The following is an 18,928-nucleotide window of genomic DNA, read 5'->3' as shown; positions in this document are numbered from 1 at the left end:
CGGGGGAGGAAGGGGGGAATGGGGGAGAGGCGGTCAAATTTCTCCTCTTCCTACGCCACGCGTTTCGGTGCGCGCTTCTTTCTAAAGCACCGGCTAAATTTCATTGCCCTAGCAATTTCTCTTCCCCTCCCCCTCCCGTCCTCCCCTCTTATGCGTGGGAATGCCATGTGACTTGACATTTAATGGCGAAATCATGCACCGGCGTGTACAGGCCGGTAAAGCCCGTATCAGACTACGCATTGAAAACTGAAGATTGAGGATTAAAGATTGGAATTTGACTAATCAGAACCAAAGGAACTAAAATTTCTTTGTCCTGATTGGTTAAACTTCGATCTTCAATGCGTAGTGTGATACGGGCTTAAGGGGTTTGTGCTCGTCGAAATGTACCGAGTGTTGCACAAGAAGGTAACGCTGATGAGAATTGATTGAAAATAAGGAAAATAACATATGTATGTTGAGGATATTTTAGTAAAATAAAAAATTACAAAGGTAATATAAATTTACACAGAAATAATACATACATAACGTTTTGTGCTTTTTTTTTTTTTTTTTGCGCGTTACTTTGTATAACGAAATATTTCGAGGACAACTCGCGATATTAATTAATAAATCTTTGTTCCTTTCATAGAGAGCTACTCCAATTATGCCGAATCTCATTTTCTCCGTCTTTCTTTCAGAATCGCTCCAATTAACGTATCCTATTTTTAAAACGAAACCACTTTAAATTAAACAAATGTCAGCTTTAACGCAGTCGTTTCGATATAGATTGCTTCTACAATAATAAAAATGTTATATTTTCTCAGAATATTCTTTAAGAATAAAATATTTGGGATTTCAATGTTGAACGTAATTATTGAAAGTTTGATAAATCGATTTGTCCTATCGTTCACATTTTTTCAGTGATCGTTTTTCAAGTCGTAGCCTTCATATTTCTTCAAAGAGCGAGAAATGCTCTTGTAAGAGGAACAATTATTAAGAACGATCATATGTAATTGAACGAGTCATTGATTAACTTTAAATATCGACAACTCATCGCTCTCTTTACATATTATCATCACTATTACCTTAATAATATCTGTATTTATAATATCCATATTTGAGTAATACTGAGTAATGCGTAATAGATAGAAAATTCGGTCAATATGAGTTAAGCAGATTTGACGCCAGCCAACATAATCGATCTTGAGAGCAAAACCAGGGTGTCTATACCCTGGAAAAACCTAAAAAACCTGGAATTCTTAGGGATTTCGTTTTTACCTTGAAAAACCAGGGAATTCCATGGAATTTTATTCGAAATCAGGGAATTTTTTCAAAAATTCTCTCTTTGATCATTTTGTTCTTATATCACAAGCATCAGCAATCTGATTGGCCAATGATTGTGAATTATATGTGTTTTAAATATATATCTTTCTCTTTCTGATTATACGTTCATTGTCATAGCAAAAAATACTGAATACACAATACTGTGTACACATTTTTTATTGTACTTCTTACAATTAATCATAGAAAATGAAAATATTATGCAAATGAAAAATGCTTATCTTACAAAAGTCATTTAGTTCTTTTCAGTACATTTTTAAATTTGATATTTAAAATTTAAGTGGTTTATTTTTCCTTTGTATAAGTGAAAAGCATTAGAAAACGCATACAAAAAAACTTATTTTAAAAAGTTTCATTTAAAAACTCTCCAATTTTACCTCGAATTTTGAACGAATTACTTGAAAAATCAGGGAATTCTAAGGGAATTTTTTTACAAGCTTTGGATAGAGCTTTGGATAGATACCCTGAAAACCAGAATAGAGGCGGGGTAATAATGTTATTATTTCAGGAGGACAAGAAATTTGAAGATAGCTTAGAGAAAGAGGAGGAAAGGGGAGATGGAGAGAAATAGATAGATAGATAGATAGGGAAGAAGGGTGGGTTTAGTCGTGGAACGGGCGGCGAATGAGCAAAAGGGGTGAGAGAGAAGGTGACGAGAGCGGGAGGTGGAGGTGGTGGAGGAGGATAGAATGGGGAGAGGGATGGTTAGCAGAAGGAAAGTATTGATCTGGCCGCTATCCACGTTGCTGCACACCTCGATCTATGTATGGGTGTAACGTGTGTTCATTGTAACGCCCGCTTTACGTCACATTTACCCCCCATGAACTTGAAGTCTCACCACCGATACATCGGTGCGTGCGACGCACCGTTGATCCACGTTATCGATCAACGCGTCCTTTCCGTTATTACGCCGTTATTATAGGTCTCCGGGTTTTCGCAGCTTCCTACATTCTCTTCTTCCTTTTCTTTCTCTCTTTAAGAGCGCGGAGTACACTTGTGCCATTTTTAGCGCGCAAAGTGCAAACGAGCTGGCCGAGTTAACCGAGAGCGAACAGTTTTTTTGAAAATTTAACTTTGTGATGTTTTTCGAATGGAAATATCGATGTCAAGTCGAACATATCCCCGGTATTTCCTGATTTTTTAAGCTAAAGCTTCTCACAAGAAGATCCCCTTGATCACTATAATAAACATTAATAGTTTTTTTGATATCGTCTATAAAAGTTTTCAAAATACGCATTTTGTATTTCTGTTTAAAAAATTTTATTCAATTTTACCATTTGATTTGGGTCATTTAATAATTTTCTTTTCTTCTCATTCTAAAGATACAACAATTAACTTTTTTCTATAATCTCTTAATCTTAATTTGAAAATACTACGTATATATATTACAGGGTGTCCCTGGAAAAACCTTGAAAACCTGGAATTCTTAGGGATTTTATTTTTACCTTGAAAGATCAGGGAATTCTCATGGAATTTTATTCGAACTCAGGGAATTTTTTCAAAAATTCTCTAATCATTTTGTTCTTATATTGCAAGCATCGACAATCTAATTGCCCAATGATTGTGTGAATTATATATTTCAAATATATTAGAAATATATATCTTTCTCTCTTTAATTATATATTCTTTGTCGTAACAAAAAATACTGAACACACAATACTGAGTACACTTTTTATTGTAATTTTACAATTAATGATAGAAAATGAAAATATTATGCAAATGAAAAATGCTTATCTTACAAAAGTCATCCAATTCTTTTCAATACAGTTTTAAATTTAATATTTAAAATTTAAATGGTTTATTTTTCCTTTGTATGAGTGAAAAGCATTAGAAAACGCACAACAAAAAAAAAAAACTTGTTTTAAAAGGTTCCATCTAAAAATTTTCTAATTTTATCTGGAATTTAAAAAAAATTACCTGAAAGATTATGGAATTTTTTTACAAACTTTGTGTGTGTGTGTGTGTGTGTGTGTGTGTGTGGATAAACACCCTGTATTAGTATAAAGTAATTTCTCTCTATTAAACATATGCGTTTCTATTAAAAGATTAGTCGATTGGGACTCTGTGAAAGGCTTACGTACAAAAATCGCGAGGACATTCCGTAAAAACATCTGAAGGCCAAAAGATCGGCGCTTCTCGGCAAATATCGCTCGAATATGCCGATAAATACGTGTTTAGTGACTTCCGTGCAAAGTTCAAGGGGCAGCGCGGATTAATATATACGACGCGTTCATCCCCTTTACTCCAAAGGTACTCGGCGTTATCGTTTCATCCGCGATGGGCACGTAACATTTTATAGGCCAAACGTTCATATGCCATTTAAACGAACAAGTTTACGAGCGACATGGAGTTTATTTAGCAATGATTTACGAGAAATCTTTTGACAATCTGTACTTTGCAGAATAATTGCATAAAAGCTTGCAAATATAGAATTTTATAGTGATTATAAACTAATTATCTGTTTTGTCAAGTTTCATAGTTAATCGAAAATTTACGAAAATTATTTTCTTCTACTTTTCTGTTACTTTGTAACAGTTTTCTTATTGTCTGTGTTTGTGTATAAAATTACTAATTGCGTTTTATCGGAATTTACAGAAATGGTTGAAGCAATGAAGAAGGTGGCTTCGTTGGACGTAGAGCTCACCGTCGAAGAAAGGAACCTTCTCTCAGTGGCATACAAAAATGTCATTGGAGCAAGGAGAGCTTCCTGGAGAATAATCTCGAGTATCGAACAGAAGGAGGAGAACAAGGGAGCCGAGGGAAAACTAGAAATGATTCGTCAGTACCGATCTCAAGTCGAAAAGGAGCTCAGGGATATTTGCGCCGACATCCTCGGCGTCTTGGATAAGCATTTGATACCGTGTGCCTCCACGGGAGAATCCAAAGTCTTCTATTATAAAATGTAAAAATCCTTTTGTATACATTTTCTATATAATTGCCTTAATTGATTTATTAATGACTAATTTATACATATAAATATAAATATATTATATATATAATATATAATAATATATATAAAATGTAAATTTATGCGTATGTGTATAGCTTTTCAATGGTAAGCTTTCCAGCTCAAAAAACAATTTAAATCAATTATTATATAACACAATAATCCATATATTTCCGCTTTTATATTTAGAGCCATATTTATTGTTAAATGAATGATGAACGTTAATTGATCTTTCTATTACCTCTTTTTTATTTTTATTTAACAAAATCATATTGGGCGTTTTTGAATTAAACTGTTGCATTGTATCGTGTTTCATTTCGGCGTACAATATACAAACTGTATTAATCTCTACTGTGGAATCTACGTTTTCAGGAAGGGCGATTATCATCGTTACTTGGCGGAATTCGCCATCGGTAACGATAGGAAGGAAGCGGCGGAGAATTCTCTAGTAGCGTACAAAGCAGCGAGCGATATCGCCATGACGGAACTGCCGCCGACCCATCCCATTCGTTTGGGATTAGCGCTCAACTTCTCCGTGTTCTACTATGAGATTCTCAATAGTCCTGACAGAGCGTGCCGCTTAGCGAAGGCGGCCTTCGACGACGCGATCGCCGAATTGGATACACTATCCGAGGAAAGCTACAAAGATTCCACCCTTATAATGCAGCTCCTCAGGGACAACCTCACTCTATGGACATCGGATATGCAGGGAGATGGTTAGTAGTGTCCCACTTACTTACAAAGGCGAAAATCGCTATAAGGATGTTTTGATTACGCTAGAATGCGTTGCATGATGTGTCCGGCCCGATCGATACGCAAGCAAATACCGTGCATTGTGATAGAAGATCTTATCTTAAATATTCTAATCTCACGCGTCTTTACTATTGAGATAAATTAGATGAATGTCCTTAATTAAAAACTGAAAATGTGTGATTTGAAAGTGTCGAAAGAAAAACTTCTCAGGCTTCGGATCTAAAATGTCTTAAACAGGATATCAAATTGGTAACTTGTGATTTCCGATTCCAACTGTCATTATCATTAACTGTTGTTAAATTTATTGAAAAATATATATTCTTGTAAAAGTACGCGACAAAATAATGACTCTACAGGAGCAAATCCTGTGATAAGTTGTGATAACACCTATATTATATATGTATATATATTTCGGGCACAATTAATTATTATAATATAGAAGTGTTTCTTAAAATTACTGATTTTTTTAAGAAATTTAGATATTATGACGCTCTCTTTATCTCGCAAACTATCATTTCTATTCTATTACGATTTTACTTTTAATCTTTTTCGATTTGTGTATAAGAAATGAAACGCTGCATGCAATTTCCGAACGCAGAATCATTATTTTGTAATTCAGAATCCGAGCCTGATCAACAAGGCGATAGTGCTGTCGATACCCACGATGCCTGAACGTAAATACACCCTTTTCCTAACATCCCCGCAGCCCGTCTATTCGGTGAGCGACACGATCTTTACACAACTGTTATCGCGTTAAAATGAAAGAAGCAAGTCACAAATTAACTTATTTAAAACTAGCTCCTCAAACTATTTTATTTGCCAAATGAAATTTGTTCAACATTTGTTTATATGCATCGATCATGATGACGATATAATGTATTCACATTTGTTACGCAGGTGAAGCCGAACAAAAGGAGCAACTGCAAGATGTGGAAGATCAGGACGTATCGTAACTCTAGCTGTAGTGAGTGTTATCTTACGCATATAAAACTGAGACACAAGAAAAAACTCTTAATAACTCGTAAGCAAAAGAAAAATAAACCAATTCAGCAGATGGCAGTTCGGGGTGGGAAGGGGAGAGATCTTTAGAAATTTGCGTGACCCTTAAAAGTACGTACGCGCCGTTATTTTAAGACAGAGCGGCAGCAGTGACAACAACATAGCGATAACAAAATTAATTAATAACATAAATCATTTGATTGCATTATTACGTACACATATTATAATACACGATTGAATTTTGGAGCACGCAGAAGCAAAAGAACACGCACTCTGCGATAAATAGAGACTGCAAAGCATTTTGAAGAAAGGAGAGGCACTTTTTAAGTTGCCCCGTTTTTGCGTATCGAGAGGAAAGGTTGCCGTATATTTGCGTTTTGCATGCCATCCGTTTAAAATTGACGATGCCGACGACTTAAACGCCGTTTCTGTTTAGTCTCAGGCAGTTCGGATTACACCAATTTCGTCTGGGATTAAATCCCATCTCAGTGAGTGAAAACGAATTATATGTATCGTACATATTTTGAAATAGCGGAAGAAAAAAAAGAAAAAGCACCAATTGATCTACTGAGACACATTTGTGTGTTTGTCTGTCCTTACTCCGCCAACTCTTTTTCCCATCTCTTCAAAAATCTTCTCCTTTTTCCGTCCCGTTACTCCGAACCTTGCTTTTTTACTGCGCGCACGATCGTCTCGCGTATACTATAATTGCTACGATGTTAACGTATGCGTGTGAATCGATTTATTTAGAGATAAACACGCGCTCGTATTTTTTTCTTTCTCTCTCTTTACGGAAATAACGGCGGCGTCCTCACATTGCCAATTGTTAAGACGGACCTCGCTTTCGAGCTTGTAACTCTGTGTAATAAGATATGTACTTCTGACAAAAGATCCGAGTGTAATATTATAGATAGCTGAGAAAAAAAAACTGAAATTCATGGATTTTTGGCATAGCCGAGCTGAGGAGACGAGAATATGCTTACTTCGATTGTCCTCCTCCTGCCCCCAAACCCCCCTTCCCTCTCCGTCTGTATCTTGTCAAATGCAATAATATCGTTCGCCTGATTGTGAGCTTTTGTAAAGAGACCGTCGCGAAGAGCTTAATAATGTGAATGAAAAGCAAAAGCGTTATCGTCGAAATTCTTTTTTCGATTTCGTTCGTCTCTACGCATCTTTCCGAAGCGAGCGTCTCATCGCGTCAGCTCGACATCGTGCAGCGTCGTTGATTGACTAAAAAAAGTGAAAGAGAAACAGGAAGAAGGGAAAAAAAAAAATGAAAAGATTACGTTAGTGAGCCTTTTTTAGCGTTATTACGTTACTCACACAGCAAACAAGCAACTATCTAGCTAGTCTGTAATGTGGTTGTACGTTTTCATACGCCCGTTGTGTAAACTAAATATCGATTGCTGTGGTATAAGAACAGAATAAATGACTGTACCCCGACTTTTTCCACCCGCGCACATACACACTCTTACACTATACAAACATATATATATACATATATGTGCGTATCTATATATATATATGTATAAATATATATACAAATAATACATATATACATTATATATATATATACATACGTACCTACATGTATGATATATGTATGTATCCACGTCTTTTCCATCCGAATAGTCGGTTCGTGTTTATATAATTATCCATTCGCCGATTCATCGACGAGTCATTCCATCAACTTTTACGTTGAGACATTCCATTGTTCTTCTTGTACTAAGGAGTCATAGATTTACAGTGAAAATACCCCCTTTTCTTCAGATCGACGAGGTAAGCTTAGCTAGTTACTGACCATTTTACGCATTAAAACTTACCTACTTATTATAGAGCTAGAACTACCAAAATCCATTTTTAAGCTCGCTCAGTTTTTTCGCTGATAACGCGACGGGGAGGAGACGATGATACCGAGAAGGAGACGCCGAATAAGCGCAGGAAACAAAGCAAGGCGTCCAAACGTCAAGAAAAAGGATTACAATCCGGCGAGAGAAACGCGGATCGCGAGGGAACCGCACGGAAGAAAAAAAAAAAAAAATTGGTGTCCATCGTGCCCCTGTATTTAGGTATTGTAACGATAAAAACGATAATCATGTTACACACACAAATGATACGTTATGAATACAAGGAATAATTCTCAAAGTAATATCAACCGGCTCTCGTAAAGTAAGTAAGTATATTTGCGAATGTAATTGTAAGAGCGTAATAAATAGGATAAAGAAAGGAAAAAAGAAAAAGAAAAAAAAACAAGAAAAACGAAGAAGTAACAATCTCGACGCGAGAGATCATCCGAGCGACGGGGTAAGATCAACTCGAGTATATGATGATCGAGGAGATTAAATCGCGTGAAAAAATTGTGTGCAAGGTAAACAGAGCTCTAAATTAAGAACTGCGGGGCGAGGCGGAAACCGTCGTAGGCTGTTAAAACAACACACGCGTATATATATATAAATATATTTCAATTACATTAGCATGTATCTGTGCTGCGGGCAAAAAGTGTTTTAAGAAATTTAGATACGTATAAAAAAGCGTCAGGTGGCAACGAAATGGTGGTAGTAGCGATCTCTGGATGCCGATGAATTATCCGTACGATCCGATTATTCGTTCATAGAGTGTTCAAAAATCATTTTTTAAAAATTGTATCAATTTTTTTTACTGTAAATCCGTCGAAAAAAAGAAAATGTTTTGTTCGATTGAATTAATACCTTTACTACGAGCGTTTAAAGATTCTAATTAAAAAAAAAAGATTAATTTTAATATACATATATATATATAAATTTGATCCAATTTAAGAAATATAGATTTAGAAGAAATTAGATTTTATAGAATTGAATCTCGATCGCGCTCTTTTAGAACACGTATTCTAAAATCGCACTATGAACGAATAATAGAGCAACGCGATTCATCATTGTTCGGAAGAACTAATTTTTGCGTTTCTGGATCCGCATGCGTTCTTACGCTCTGTATTACAATCAATACGATTACACCGGATACAATCTTTTTTTTTTCTGTAAAACCACACACGTGAAAGCTACAAATAAAGTAATTACGAATCTATCTTCCAGATCACACTTTTATTAAAAGTATCGATTTAAACTTTCGGCCGCACATAGCTAGTGTCATAAAATAAATTATTCAGCTTAGAGCTTAAAGTTTTCAATTTATATTATATTAATTTTATATCACACAAATGTATAATACGTCTCTATATTTAATATTTTTTAATCTCTGAATTTAATATTTAATTTATATATCTAATTTAAATTTTAGCTTTTTGGTTTCTTACTACTATTGGTTTACGACATTAGAAGCGAGAAATAAGATATGATGCAGGAGAAGAACTGATGCGATTATTCAAGCGCGGATTGCGATTGCAGCGACTGAGATTGCATCTCTTTCGCAAAGTCGCGATCGCGGAAGCTATTCGAGCCGGATATAAGTCTCCTCGGTCTGGTTAAATTTACTTGTCGCAGGATACGCTCCAAATTACCTTCTGATCCGGTCAGAATCGGCGAAAGAGTGACGCTCGACGCGGTTCGATTTTTAATAATTCGGCCACTCCTGGGCGACTTTCCGGTCTGATCGCTAGGTTTACGTTTCGCAGACTTTAGCTTTACGTTGCGCAGCATTTCCAGGGACACGACCGGCCCTCTGGGACCTGGTACAGTGTTTCGTCTACTATCCTGAAATGTATTGAAAGAAATTACATTGTTTTTTTTGTGTGCTTTTAGAATCGTTTTGAGAGTAAATTAAAATAAAATATATTCTTTTAATTTAAGTTGCGCGCATACACATTAGCTTTGATATGATGATATAAAGGTGTTTTGTTGCTAAAACTTGTTATAAAATTTTGACAATACCTTAATACTTTGTGGTGCCTTCTTTAATGTGACTTTTAATAGATCTTCAACTGTGATGGTTGGCCTATTGAACAACGGCGTGGAGCATTTTCTAGGTGTCCTACTCTTCTTGCTTCTGCTACTATTGGGGGTTGTCGGAGGCTGTGTTGGTGGCTTCGGGGACTGTAAAGAAGTTAAAGGGAGGGGCGGAGGAGGTGGTATCGATGCGGATTCCGAAGTATGCACTTTCGGTAAAAGCGAAAGAGACGGTGGCGGTGGAGGTATTAAGTATGATGGCATTGGCGGAGGAGGAGGTGGGGGCGAACGAGAAGGAGAAAACGAGGAGGAACACGAAGGGAACAAGGGAACCGGTTGCGAGAATCTTGGTCGAACTTCCTCTAACATTTCACGCAACTTTTTCAGCTCCTGCACTAGCGTCATATGATCTTCGGTCATCTTTTTACTGGTTTCACGGATGACATTTACTTCGATTGTGAGGGCTTTAAGGGTGGCTTCGGTGCTCGTCCGTATCTGCAAAAATCACAAGAAAATATATTATTAATATTAATAGATTATTTTTAGATTTATCTTTATTACATGTATATTGATACGAATATTTTATATAAATATATTGAATTGTATATTGATCTTTCGCGAATGCAAAACTATATTTAATATTTCTCAAGGTTCGAAATAATACGCAATCTTACCTGGACGAAATTCATCGAGAGTCGTGTTATTTTTTTCGACAGTAAGCGTAGCGTCTTCTCGTTTTCAGAACGCAATGTCGCTATTAAGCGGTTTAATTTTTTCGTTCGAGGAGTTTCCGTTGACGAAGATGGGATAATCACTTCTTGGAGTTTCTTGTAAGTCTGAAAAAATTGATAACAAAAATATATAAGGTTATCAAATTTTGTTCGTTGCCATATGATCCGGCTTAAGTCAATTGCAAAAAATTTACACCATTTAGCAGATGCAGTAGCTTTTTTTTCAACCAAATGCAGAGAGCAATCACCCATGTAATTAATGCGCGGCAAATGTTTCTTCGACGAGGTGCATGGGAGTCTCGTAGCTTCGCGCTATTTTGTGACATCTGGTGTTTATAGGTGTCATCCTGATGATATTTTACCTGATTATTCAAAAACGGGACAAAGTTATTAGAGATGTAGTAAATAAACGTGTACAAAGAGAATATACTTTTAACGTGTTCGAGATAAACAAAGAAAAGTTAACTGATTAGTTAAGATTACTTCTTCAAAATCTGAAGATACACGACTAAAATATTACTTTTTGCAGAGAAATACTGCGGTCGTCGTAATTGAACACCGTGGACAGATCGAGCGTCGATTCCAAGATGTTGTCCCAATACGTTTTACCACATGAAGGCGGATCCAATGAGCGTTCTTCGCTCTTTCCCGGAAGTGAATCTGTAATCTCCGCGCGAATCTCCGATTGCCTCTGCTTCTTCACTTCCCCTTCGTAATCGAACGTCAAAATCGCGTTTCGGAAGCTTTTCGGCGACGATTGCGGCGATTCTCCGCAAGAATTTGTTTCCGGCCGAATCTTAGATTCGATTCTCTTTGCTTCTTCTTCTTCGCTTCTCTTCGCTTCTTCTTCTTCTTCTTCTTCTTCTTTTTCTTCTTCTTCTTCTTCTTCGTCCTTTGTGAATTCGCGTCCTTCACCATTGAATGAGAATCGCGTAGCAACGTCGCGATCCGAAGGCGTGCGAAACGGGGAAGACGACGTCGAGACGGAGACGTAGGGGAATATTCTATATAACAAGAGTTCCGATGAGTCTTCGCCACGAATTTTCCTCCTTGCTCGTTGCAAATAGGCAAACATCCTGCGAAACTCGCTCCAATTTGCCGTTAAACACTCGCCGATTTTCTCGAGAACAATGGTGAATTTTTTATTGTCATTTGATGTCCCCTTTCTTCTCTTCTTATCGTCTCGCGAGCCATCGTGATCTTCGATAGATCTGCAGGATAATCCAGCCAGTTCATCGGACGATTGTAGCCCGATATCGTCAGTGAATCCAGATCGTTTCTCGATCTCGTGAAAAATTGCGAAGCGTGCGGGTTCCGAGATATATTCTTTCTGTAATTTGCAAGTCGTTTCCGTGGTAGACTGATTGGTGTTCATCGTTGATGACTGTCTGTTTAGATAATTGTCCATCTCGCGCATCAAATCGTCATTCATCGAGAACGTCTTGTCCAACGAGTAACAATTGTTCATCATCGTTCCAGGTATATCGCGATTTTTCTGCTGATTCGAACTTTTCTCCAGAGATCGTCTCTCATGCTTGTTGTAAAAATTCACGGATTCTGGAACTGAGTCTTCACGCGATTGAGATTCCAAGTTAGAAGGAAATTGCGCTGATTGCGAGATTCTTTGGAGAGTCGTTTCTTCGAGAGTTTCCGCTGAAGATTGCCCATTGTGCATTATATCGGCTGTTTCGTTCTCATCGCTATTCAACATATTGTTTAAGGAAGATAAACTACATGAATGAATCGAGTCCGTTAAATCGTGCGGGTCGTCCACGATTGTAGTATCGCGCTTAGGATAATACTTTTCCAAGTTGGCGAAATCATCTTCAGGTTCAATATTAAAATCATACATTAAAAGATTCGACTCATGACACTCTTGAGACAAGCTGGATCGTCCAATCCTCCCCGCGATAATCATATCCTCGATCACATCTTTATCGTTCTCCGTTCTTATTTCAGGTCGTTTGAGAATAATCTCAGGACTAAGCTTGCCGCTGCAGAGACATGGGTCCGATTCGTATAGAACTAATTCCGGTGAATGTTGATTAGACATGTCGCTCGCTTGCTTCGCGTCTTTGTTCTTCGAATCTTCGGATGACCGCAAACGAGCATTTTCCCGAAAAGACTCCTGAATCTCGTGAAACTTTTGCCACGGTCGTTTGTACATTCTACGTTTCATTATGGAGTCGTGAAATATTTATATTGCGATATCACACTGTACTATATATGTATCTTATATGTATATATACATTATATAATCTATTATATAAGATCTGTTGCAATTAACTATAGGCATCTTACTGCACACTTTTCGCTAAAGTTGTGTGAATTAGGTAATCTTCAAAAAGCGTTACGTTACGTTGCACTTCTACACGACTCTTTGAAATAAACGAACAATATTGCGCGTATATTATACTCCTGAGAGATCTTCTGTTTATCTCAAGGTTATCTACCTGTTTATATTATTTGTTTTGGTATTTGCGCGATGCTGACATACTTAACTTCCTATTAAATTCGTTATTTTCTATATTAATCTTGCCTTTTCGGATATCATTTAAATTAATCTGAAAGCAAATCTGATTGAGTTTAGTTGTTTAAAATCAAATATAATTTTGATTTTCAAGAGAAAAAAAAACTAAATTTAAATTAAATTTACATATATATATAAATGTTTGAATAAAAAGAAATTTTAATGCATTTGCAAGAGCGTTATTTATTGAAATCTTTGCTACATTATATATTTTCCTCAAGAGAATGTTAAATCATGATTTGTGTGTAATTCTATTATTTTATTTATTCCCTATTTTACATACTAATATGTATATATAAGTCTGCTCGGCAGTACACTTTTCATTTACAATATTCTTAACATTATAAATACATTCGCGATAAAATCTGTTGCACAATTCATATACTACACATTTACATATATATGTATTGGCAGGTCAGGAGAAACAAACAATATATTCGCGGATTTTCACGCTCATCACAGTCGAAAAATGATAATTCGATTGCTGTGATGACTATGATTATATAAAATGAGTAACAAAGATCAGTAATTCTCACGCTCTATTTAGCTAGGGGTCCGACAGATTTCACTTCTTATTTACAAAATCTTCTCCCTTTTGAATATTTTTCTTGAGTTCGGGGATGGCGGCGTCCAGCAGTTTCTGCTCAAAGCTGCTTAGTTTGCCCAAGCCCAAATTTTTCTCAAGTCCATTTTTCTGAAATTCACAATATACCAATATATGTTACGAAAAAACAGAATGTACACAATAATAACATTAAAATTGAAAATGTGTATTATACTATATTCTAAAAACAAATGTGTGGCTTAACAAAAAAGTAATATCCTATATCGATCAAGAAACAAATTATATAAATTAAACAAATATTAATTATTTGCAGTCTTTTCTCTTCCTAAGATATACAATGACAACAAATAGATAAATGTGGAGAGTCACGCGATTTATTTCTACATCTCTACTTACGCCCAGAAGTATTGGTGTGGAGAAATATTTAGCATCAGTGATGTTCGATTTAACGTATGAGCATTCGATGATACCAGACTCCCCGTTGAGCGCCCTAATTAACGATAGCCCGAATCGTGCGCCGGCGTAAGCCATGGACAAGGTAGCGGATCCGGTACCTGCTTTGGCCTTAACGACCTCGGTACCAGCCTCTTGAATTCTTTCGGTGAGCGCCTTCAACTGATCATCCGGAAAAGAAACTGATGGTGTGCATTGCGAGATCAGTGGAATAATAGTGATGCCACTGTGTCCACCAATGACCGGGACGGATGTTTTTTGTGGATCAAGATTCTGAAAAATCATAATTATTTACCATTAATATGTTAACGATGTTTTTTCATTATACAAGTTTAGTTTAGTAAGAGTTTGGAAAAAATAATGCAATATATTCTTCTGGCTTAATCATATCGAATAAAAATATTTTATATGCCATGCCTCTTAAAGCACTTGATTATTTACTGCAGCCATTATTGGAATACAATGTCAAAAGTGAAAAGTGATATAATTCTTTTTGCATTATAATATTAAGATAAATAATTTTTTTATACATTATGACTCCTATTGATATTTAAAGTAAAATTTGATAGCCTAAATTTCTATATATGCGATTTTGTCCTTGCTATTTTATGATATATTTAAAATACTTTTGCTTCTGCGATGAATGTGTTTGCTCTGACAATATCCAGAGTGGTCACTCCAAACACACGATTGGGATCGTAGACAGATGCTTTTTGCAGTACTTCGCTGGCAATTGGTACTGTGCTGTTGACGGGATTCGAGATGATTGCTACTAAGGCTTTCGGCGCGACTTCAGCCATCGCGGCGACGAGATCCCGAACAATAGAAGCGTTCGTATTGAAGAGATCATCGCGGGTCATGCCTGGTTTGCGCGGCACACCAGCAGGTATGATAACGACCTAAAAATAATACACGAAATATAAATTTGATAAAACACCAAGATCGTAAACAAGATTAATCAATTCCGATTTGATAAGTTTAATTAAATCACACATATGTATAATATTTAAATATAAGTATTAAATATTTATGACATAATCTTCTACGACATACCTGAGCGCCTTTCAGAGAATCCTTGAGCTGCTCCGGACCATTGTAAGCTTTAACTTTTGCTGGCGTGTTTATATGGGAGAGATCGGCGGCAACACCCGGTGTGTTCACGATATCGTATAAGGATAATTCAGTGACAAGAGGCGATTGCTTGAGAAGTAAGGATAGCGGCTGGCCAATGCCACCACTCGCTCCCATAACAGCAACCTTGGCATCGCACTAGAAAGAATACAATTGAGATGTTAGCATTTTGAAAAAGACAAACATATGTAAATGTGTGCAGAATGCAAATTAATAAAATGGGATTAAACATTTCTTTCCATTAATTTTGTTTATGCAATTAACAAAATTAATAGAATGTTTAAAGATTTCTCGGAAGGTCAAGTTTACAATTTATTATCATTTCATTGATAGAATCGCGAAGACGTTTAATATGGTAAAAAATATATATTAGGACCTCATTATTCTCGCAGTCGGTCCGAAAATGTCTTGATACGTCAATTTAATACGCCAGCATTTTGGGATCGAATAATTCGCGGTTGCATAACGGTGTTCTGATTGCAGCATCGCGCTCTTCGTGACGTGCGATGCAAAGTTCCCACGTAATTGATAAAGGTGGCAAATGATATCTCTCCCGCAATAAACGTCGTCTAACGTGGATGAAGATAATCGTGGAATAATCAGCGCCTTTATGCTAATACGAGAATATACGAATATGTGTGTGTGTGTATGTGTGTGCGCGAAATAGACGATATATATTTAAATAGGCAAATGTATAAAAAGATCCTCTTAAACATAATCGTAGTCTTCTCGAAACAGACGGTATATTTAAATACACATTATTCCAATTAATCGCAAAAATAGCGAAAAATTTATATTTATTATTATCATGCACATTAATAACGATTAATGGGGATATAATAACAGTTAAATAGTCCACATTATTACACTAATTTCGGATTTGGAAAACACATTGAATCATAGTTTAATTTATTACGATACCTTGGTGCTGGTTGATAATCGTTTCGCTCCTTGCTGAGCGACGTTTATGGTAGGCCTGAGGAATCGCGGTAGCATATTGATGATAATGGAGGTCACGTTAAATTATTCGAAATGAATTTCCCAAGAAAAGTAAGACCCGTTCCTGATAACCCCTCAAAGACACTCGCGTGACCTTTAACAATCTACGGACTGTCACACTGTCAGTGGCGCCAGAAGTGACGTTCTCCGAATCGAGATAAATTTATCTTGGAGACCTCTTGCGATGAAAGTACAAAGTTCCGGACCGCCAAGCTTTTTTAAAAAATACTTTCTCCTTAAAAAATGTCAAAAATATTTTTTACTTGAAAAATATTTAATAAGAAAATTGTTTCTTAAAAAAATTTTTTTTGTGAATGGTTTCTTAAAAATTAATTTAATGATTTTGTCGTCATAAAATACGTTGTAATAACAGATAATATATATATGTATATATATATATATTTATAATATCATTGATCCAAACCTAGTAAATTCGTTCATTTTTGTAATTTTCAGCCTCACTTGAATTACACTAAAGGCTGGTTTATGCAGGCCGTAACTGTTAATTTATGCCGGAACCGTTAAAGTTTAACACTGGGATTGCAATGCTTTTGTTCATAATGCCATTATGAACAAAAGCATTGTAATCCTAATGTTAAACTTTAACGGTTCCGGCATAAATTAACAGTTACGGCCTGCATAAACCAGCCTTTAAGAGCCAATTTCACCAAGTCCGGTTTTTACAACGTTTGGTGGTCCATAATTTATCCAAAAAGTAAAAAAAAACCATGTGCAGTTAGATAGAGAGGATGGCTAACTGGAAGCTGTAAAGTTAGCCGAACAAATATATTATTTACCAACCAGTTTTGTTCAAATTGGTCTTAATTAAAAGACAATCGTTTGGTCGTGATTGGTAGTCTAATTACAACGTTTGGTAGTTAATTATTAGGCTACTACGATTATAAAACCATGTGCGCTGATCCTGCGTCTGCGCGTGCCTTCGTCGTGTAATGGCTCTCGCAGCCAGCGCGATGATGCGACGCGCGATATCCAATGAGAGCTCTACTTTTCGGAAAAAATAAAGCTCTCATTGGATATCGCGCTGATCTGCAAGAGCCATTACACGACGAAGGCACGCGCAGACGCAGGATCAGCGCACATGGTTTTATAATCGTAGTAGCCTAATAATTAACTACCAAACGTTGTAATTAGATTACCAATCACGACCAAACGATTGTCTTTCAATTAAGACCAATTTGAACAAAACTGGTTGGTAAATAATATATTTGTTCGGCTAACTTTACAGCTTCCAGTAGCGGGATTCAATAACTTGCTATCGACAAATTTCGGTATCGTTAACCAGCGACAGCCAATGGCAAGGGCAATCCTGGTAAAAAGCGCAATACTCATAGGCTACGGCTCGCTAACGACAACGATAATCGTCGCTAAGATGTTTAGAGATGTTTTGCTCTTAAAAGCTTTAAGAGCAAATGGGAATTGCCCATTTCGTTACTCTCGGTCTTTACATCACTAGAAACAGTATACTCTCCTACTCCTACAGCCTTGTTACTGCCATTGTAGAATGCCCTTTAGGGCCGGTATTTATAGTCTATTCTTACATTCAAGATCGTCTTAAGTGTGGTCTTGGGTCGTCTTAAGATTCCATTCAACCAATGAAATGGCCACACAGCATCTTAAGACCATACTTGAGATGATCTTAAAAAATGTCCGGCTAACTTTACACCAATATTTTAATTATTTAATTAAAAAAAAACGATAGACCACCAAACGTTTTAATTAGGCTACCAATCCTCACCAAACGACCACCAAACGATTAGATAAATTTAATTATTAAAAAGTTAAAGTGGTCCGGCTAACTTTACGGAGCTCGGTTCATCTAACCTGGAGGACTTGGTGAAATTGGCCCCAAGTGTGATCTTGGGTCGTCTTAATCAACCAATTCCCATTCAACCAATGAAATAGGCGCATAGCATCTTAAGACCGTACTTAAGACTTAGAACATATATAAATAGAAGGGGAATAGCAGGCTGAAAAGTGTCGGAAGAAAGTGAGAAAGAAATCGTAGTTGCCTCTCTCTTGGGAGTAACGACACATACAAGCATCGTGTCTGTAGTATACATACTTTTGTGTACACACACATGGCCGTGCATGCGCACTTTTGAGCAGAGTAACTCACAAGAGAAAAGCAACTATGATTTTCTTTCTTACTCCCTTCCGACATGTTTTTCTATCGGGAAACAAAGGCATTCCCCTTCCATTTATATATGTTCTAAGACTTAAGACGATCTTAAATATAAGAACGGACTATGGCCGGTATTTATAAGGTGCGTTCCGTTTCACGCATTGAGCGCATAGATTGCCTGGAAATCTATAGTTCACATATATTATAGATTTCCAGGCAATCTATGCGCTCAATGCGTGAAACGGAACGCACCTTATAAATACCGGCCATAGTCCGTTCTTATATTTAAGATCGTCTTAAGTCTTAGAACATATATAAATGGAAGGGGAATGCCTTTGTTTCCCGATAGAAAAACATGTCGGAAGGGAGTAAGAAAGAAAATCATAGTTGCTTTTCTCTTGTGAGTTACTCTGCTCAAAAGTGCGCATGCACGGCCATGTGTGTGTACACAAAAGTATGTATACTACAGACACGATGCT

General features: G+C 36.6%; 3 protein-coding genes across 5 annotated transcripts in view; 1 reads left to right on the top strand and 2 right to left on the bottom strand.

The window, feature by feature from the left end:
• LOC115233339 (14-3-3 protein epsilon) overlaps positions 1-7,462 on the top strand; it is an 8,168-nt gene extending 706 nt beyond the window's left edge. Inside the window, exons 2-5 of one of the 3 annotated variants that reach the window (XM_029803683.1) lie at positions 3,916-4,222; positions 4,640-4,983; positions 5,640-5,738; positions 5,918-7,462. In XM_029803683.1, the coding sequence (XP_029659543.1) occupies positions 3,916-4,222; positions 4,640-4,983; positions 5,640-5,692 (704 nt within the window). In that variant the 3' untranslated portion in view covers positions 5,693-5,738; positions 5,918-7,462. Of the gene's footprint in view, positions 1-3,567; positions 3,602-3,915; positions 4,223-4,639; positions 4,984-5,639; positions 5,739-5,917 lie in introns of those variants that run through there. The other 2 variants (XM_029803685.1, XM_029803682.1) reach the window with 2 other exon arrangements.
• Positions 7,463-7,642: 180 nt separating this feature from the next.
• On the bottom strand, positions 7,643-13,192 carry LOC115233340. Its single transcript, XM_029803686.1, has 5 exons — positions 11,149-13,192; positions 10,823-10,990; positions 10,572-10,733; positions 9,883-10,392; positions 7,643-9,705 (listed from the first exon to the last, which is right to left on the bottom strand). The coding sequence occupies exons 1-5, from the start codon at positions 12,805-12,807 to the stop codon at positions 9,373-9,375; spliced, it is 2,832 nt and encodes a 943-aa protein (XP_029659546.1). The 5' UTR covers positions 12,808-13,192; the 3' UTR covers positions 7,643-9,372.
• A 139-nt stretch (positions 13,193-13,331) lies between these two features.
• Positions 13,332-16,458, bottom strand: LOC115233350 (malate dehydrogenase, mitochondrial). Its single transcript, XM_029803703.1, has 5 exons — positions 16,229-16,458; positions 15,230-15,445; positions 14,803-15,075; positions 14,120-14,449; positions 13,332-13,852 (listed from the first exon to the last, which is right to left on the bottom strand). Exons 1-5 carry the CDS (start codon positions 16,301-16,303, stop codon positions 13,724-13,726), a joined length of 1,023 nt encoding a protein of 340 aa, XP_029659563.1. The 5' UTR covers positions 16,304-16,458; the 3' UTR covers positions 13,332-13,723.
• Between the last annotated feature and the right edge of the window lie 2,470 nt (positions 16,459-18,928).

This window comes from Formica exsecta, unplaced genomic scaffold, assembly GCF_003651465.1.
Source record: "Formica exsecta isolate Colony F162 unplaced genomic scaffold, ASM365146v1 scaffold172, whole genome shotgun sequence".
Lineage (NCBI taxonomy): Eukaryota > Metazoa > Arthropoda > Insecta > Hymenoptera > Formicidae > Formica > Formica exsecta.
This window is presented reverse-complemented; position numbering and strand designations above follow the sequence as displayed.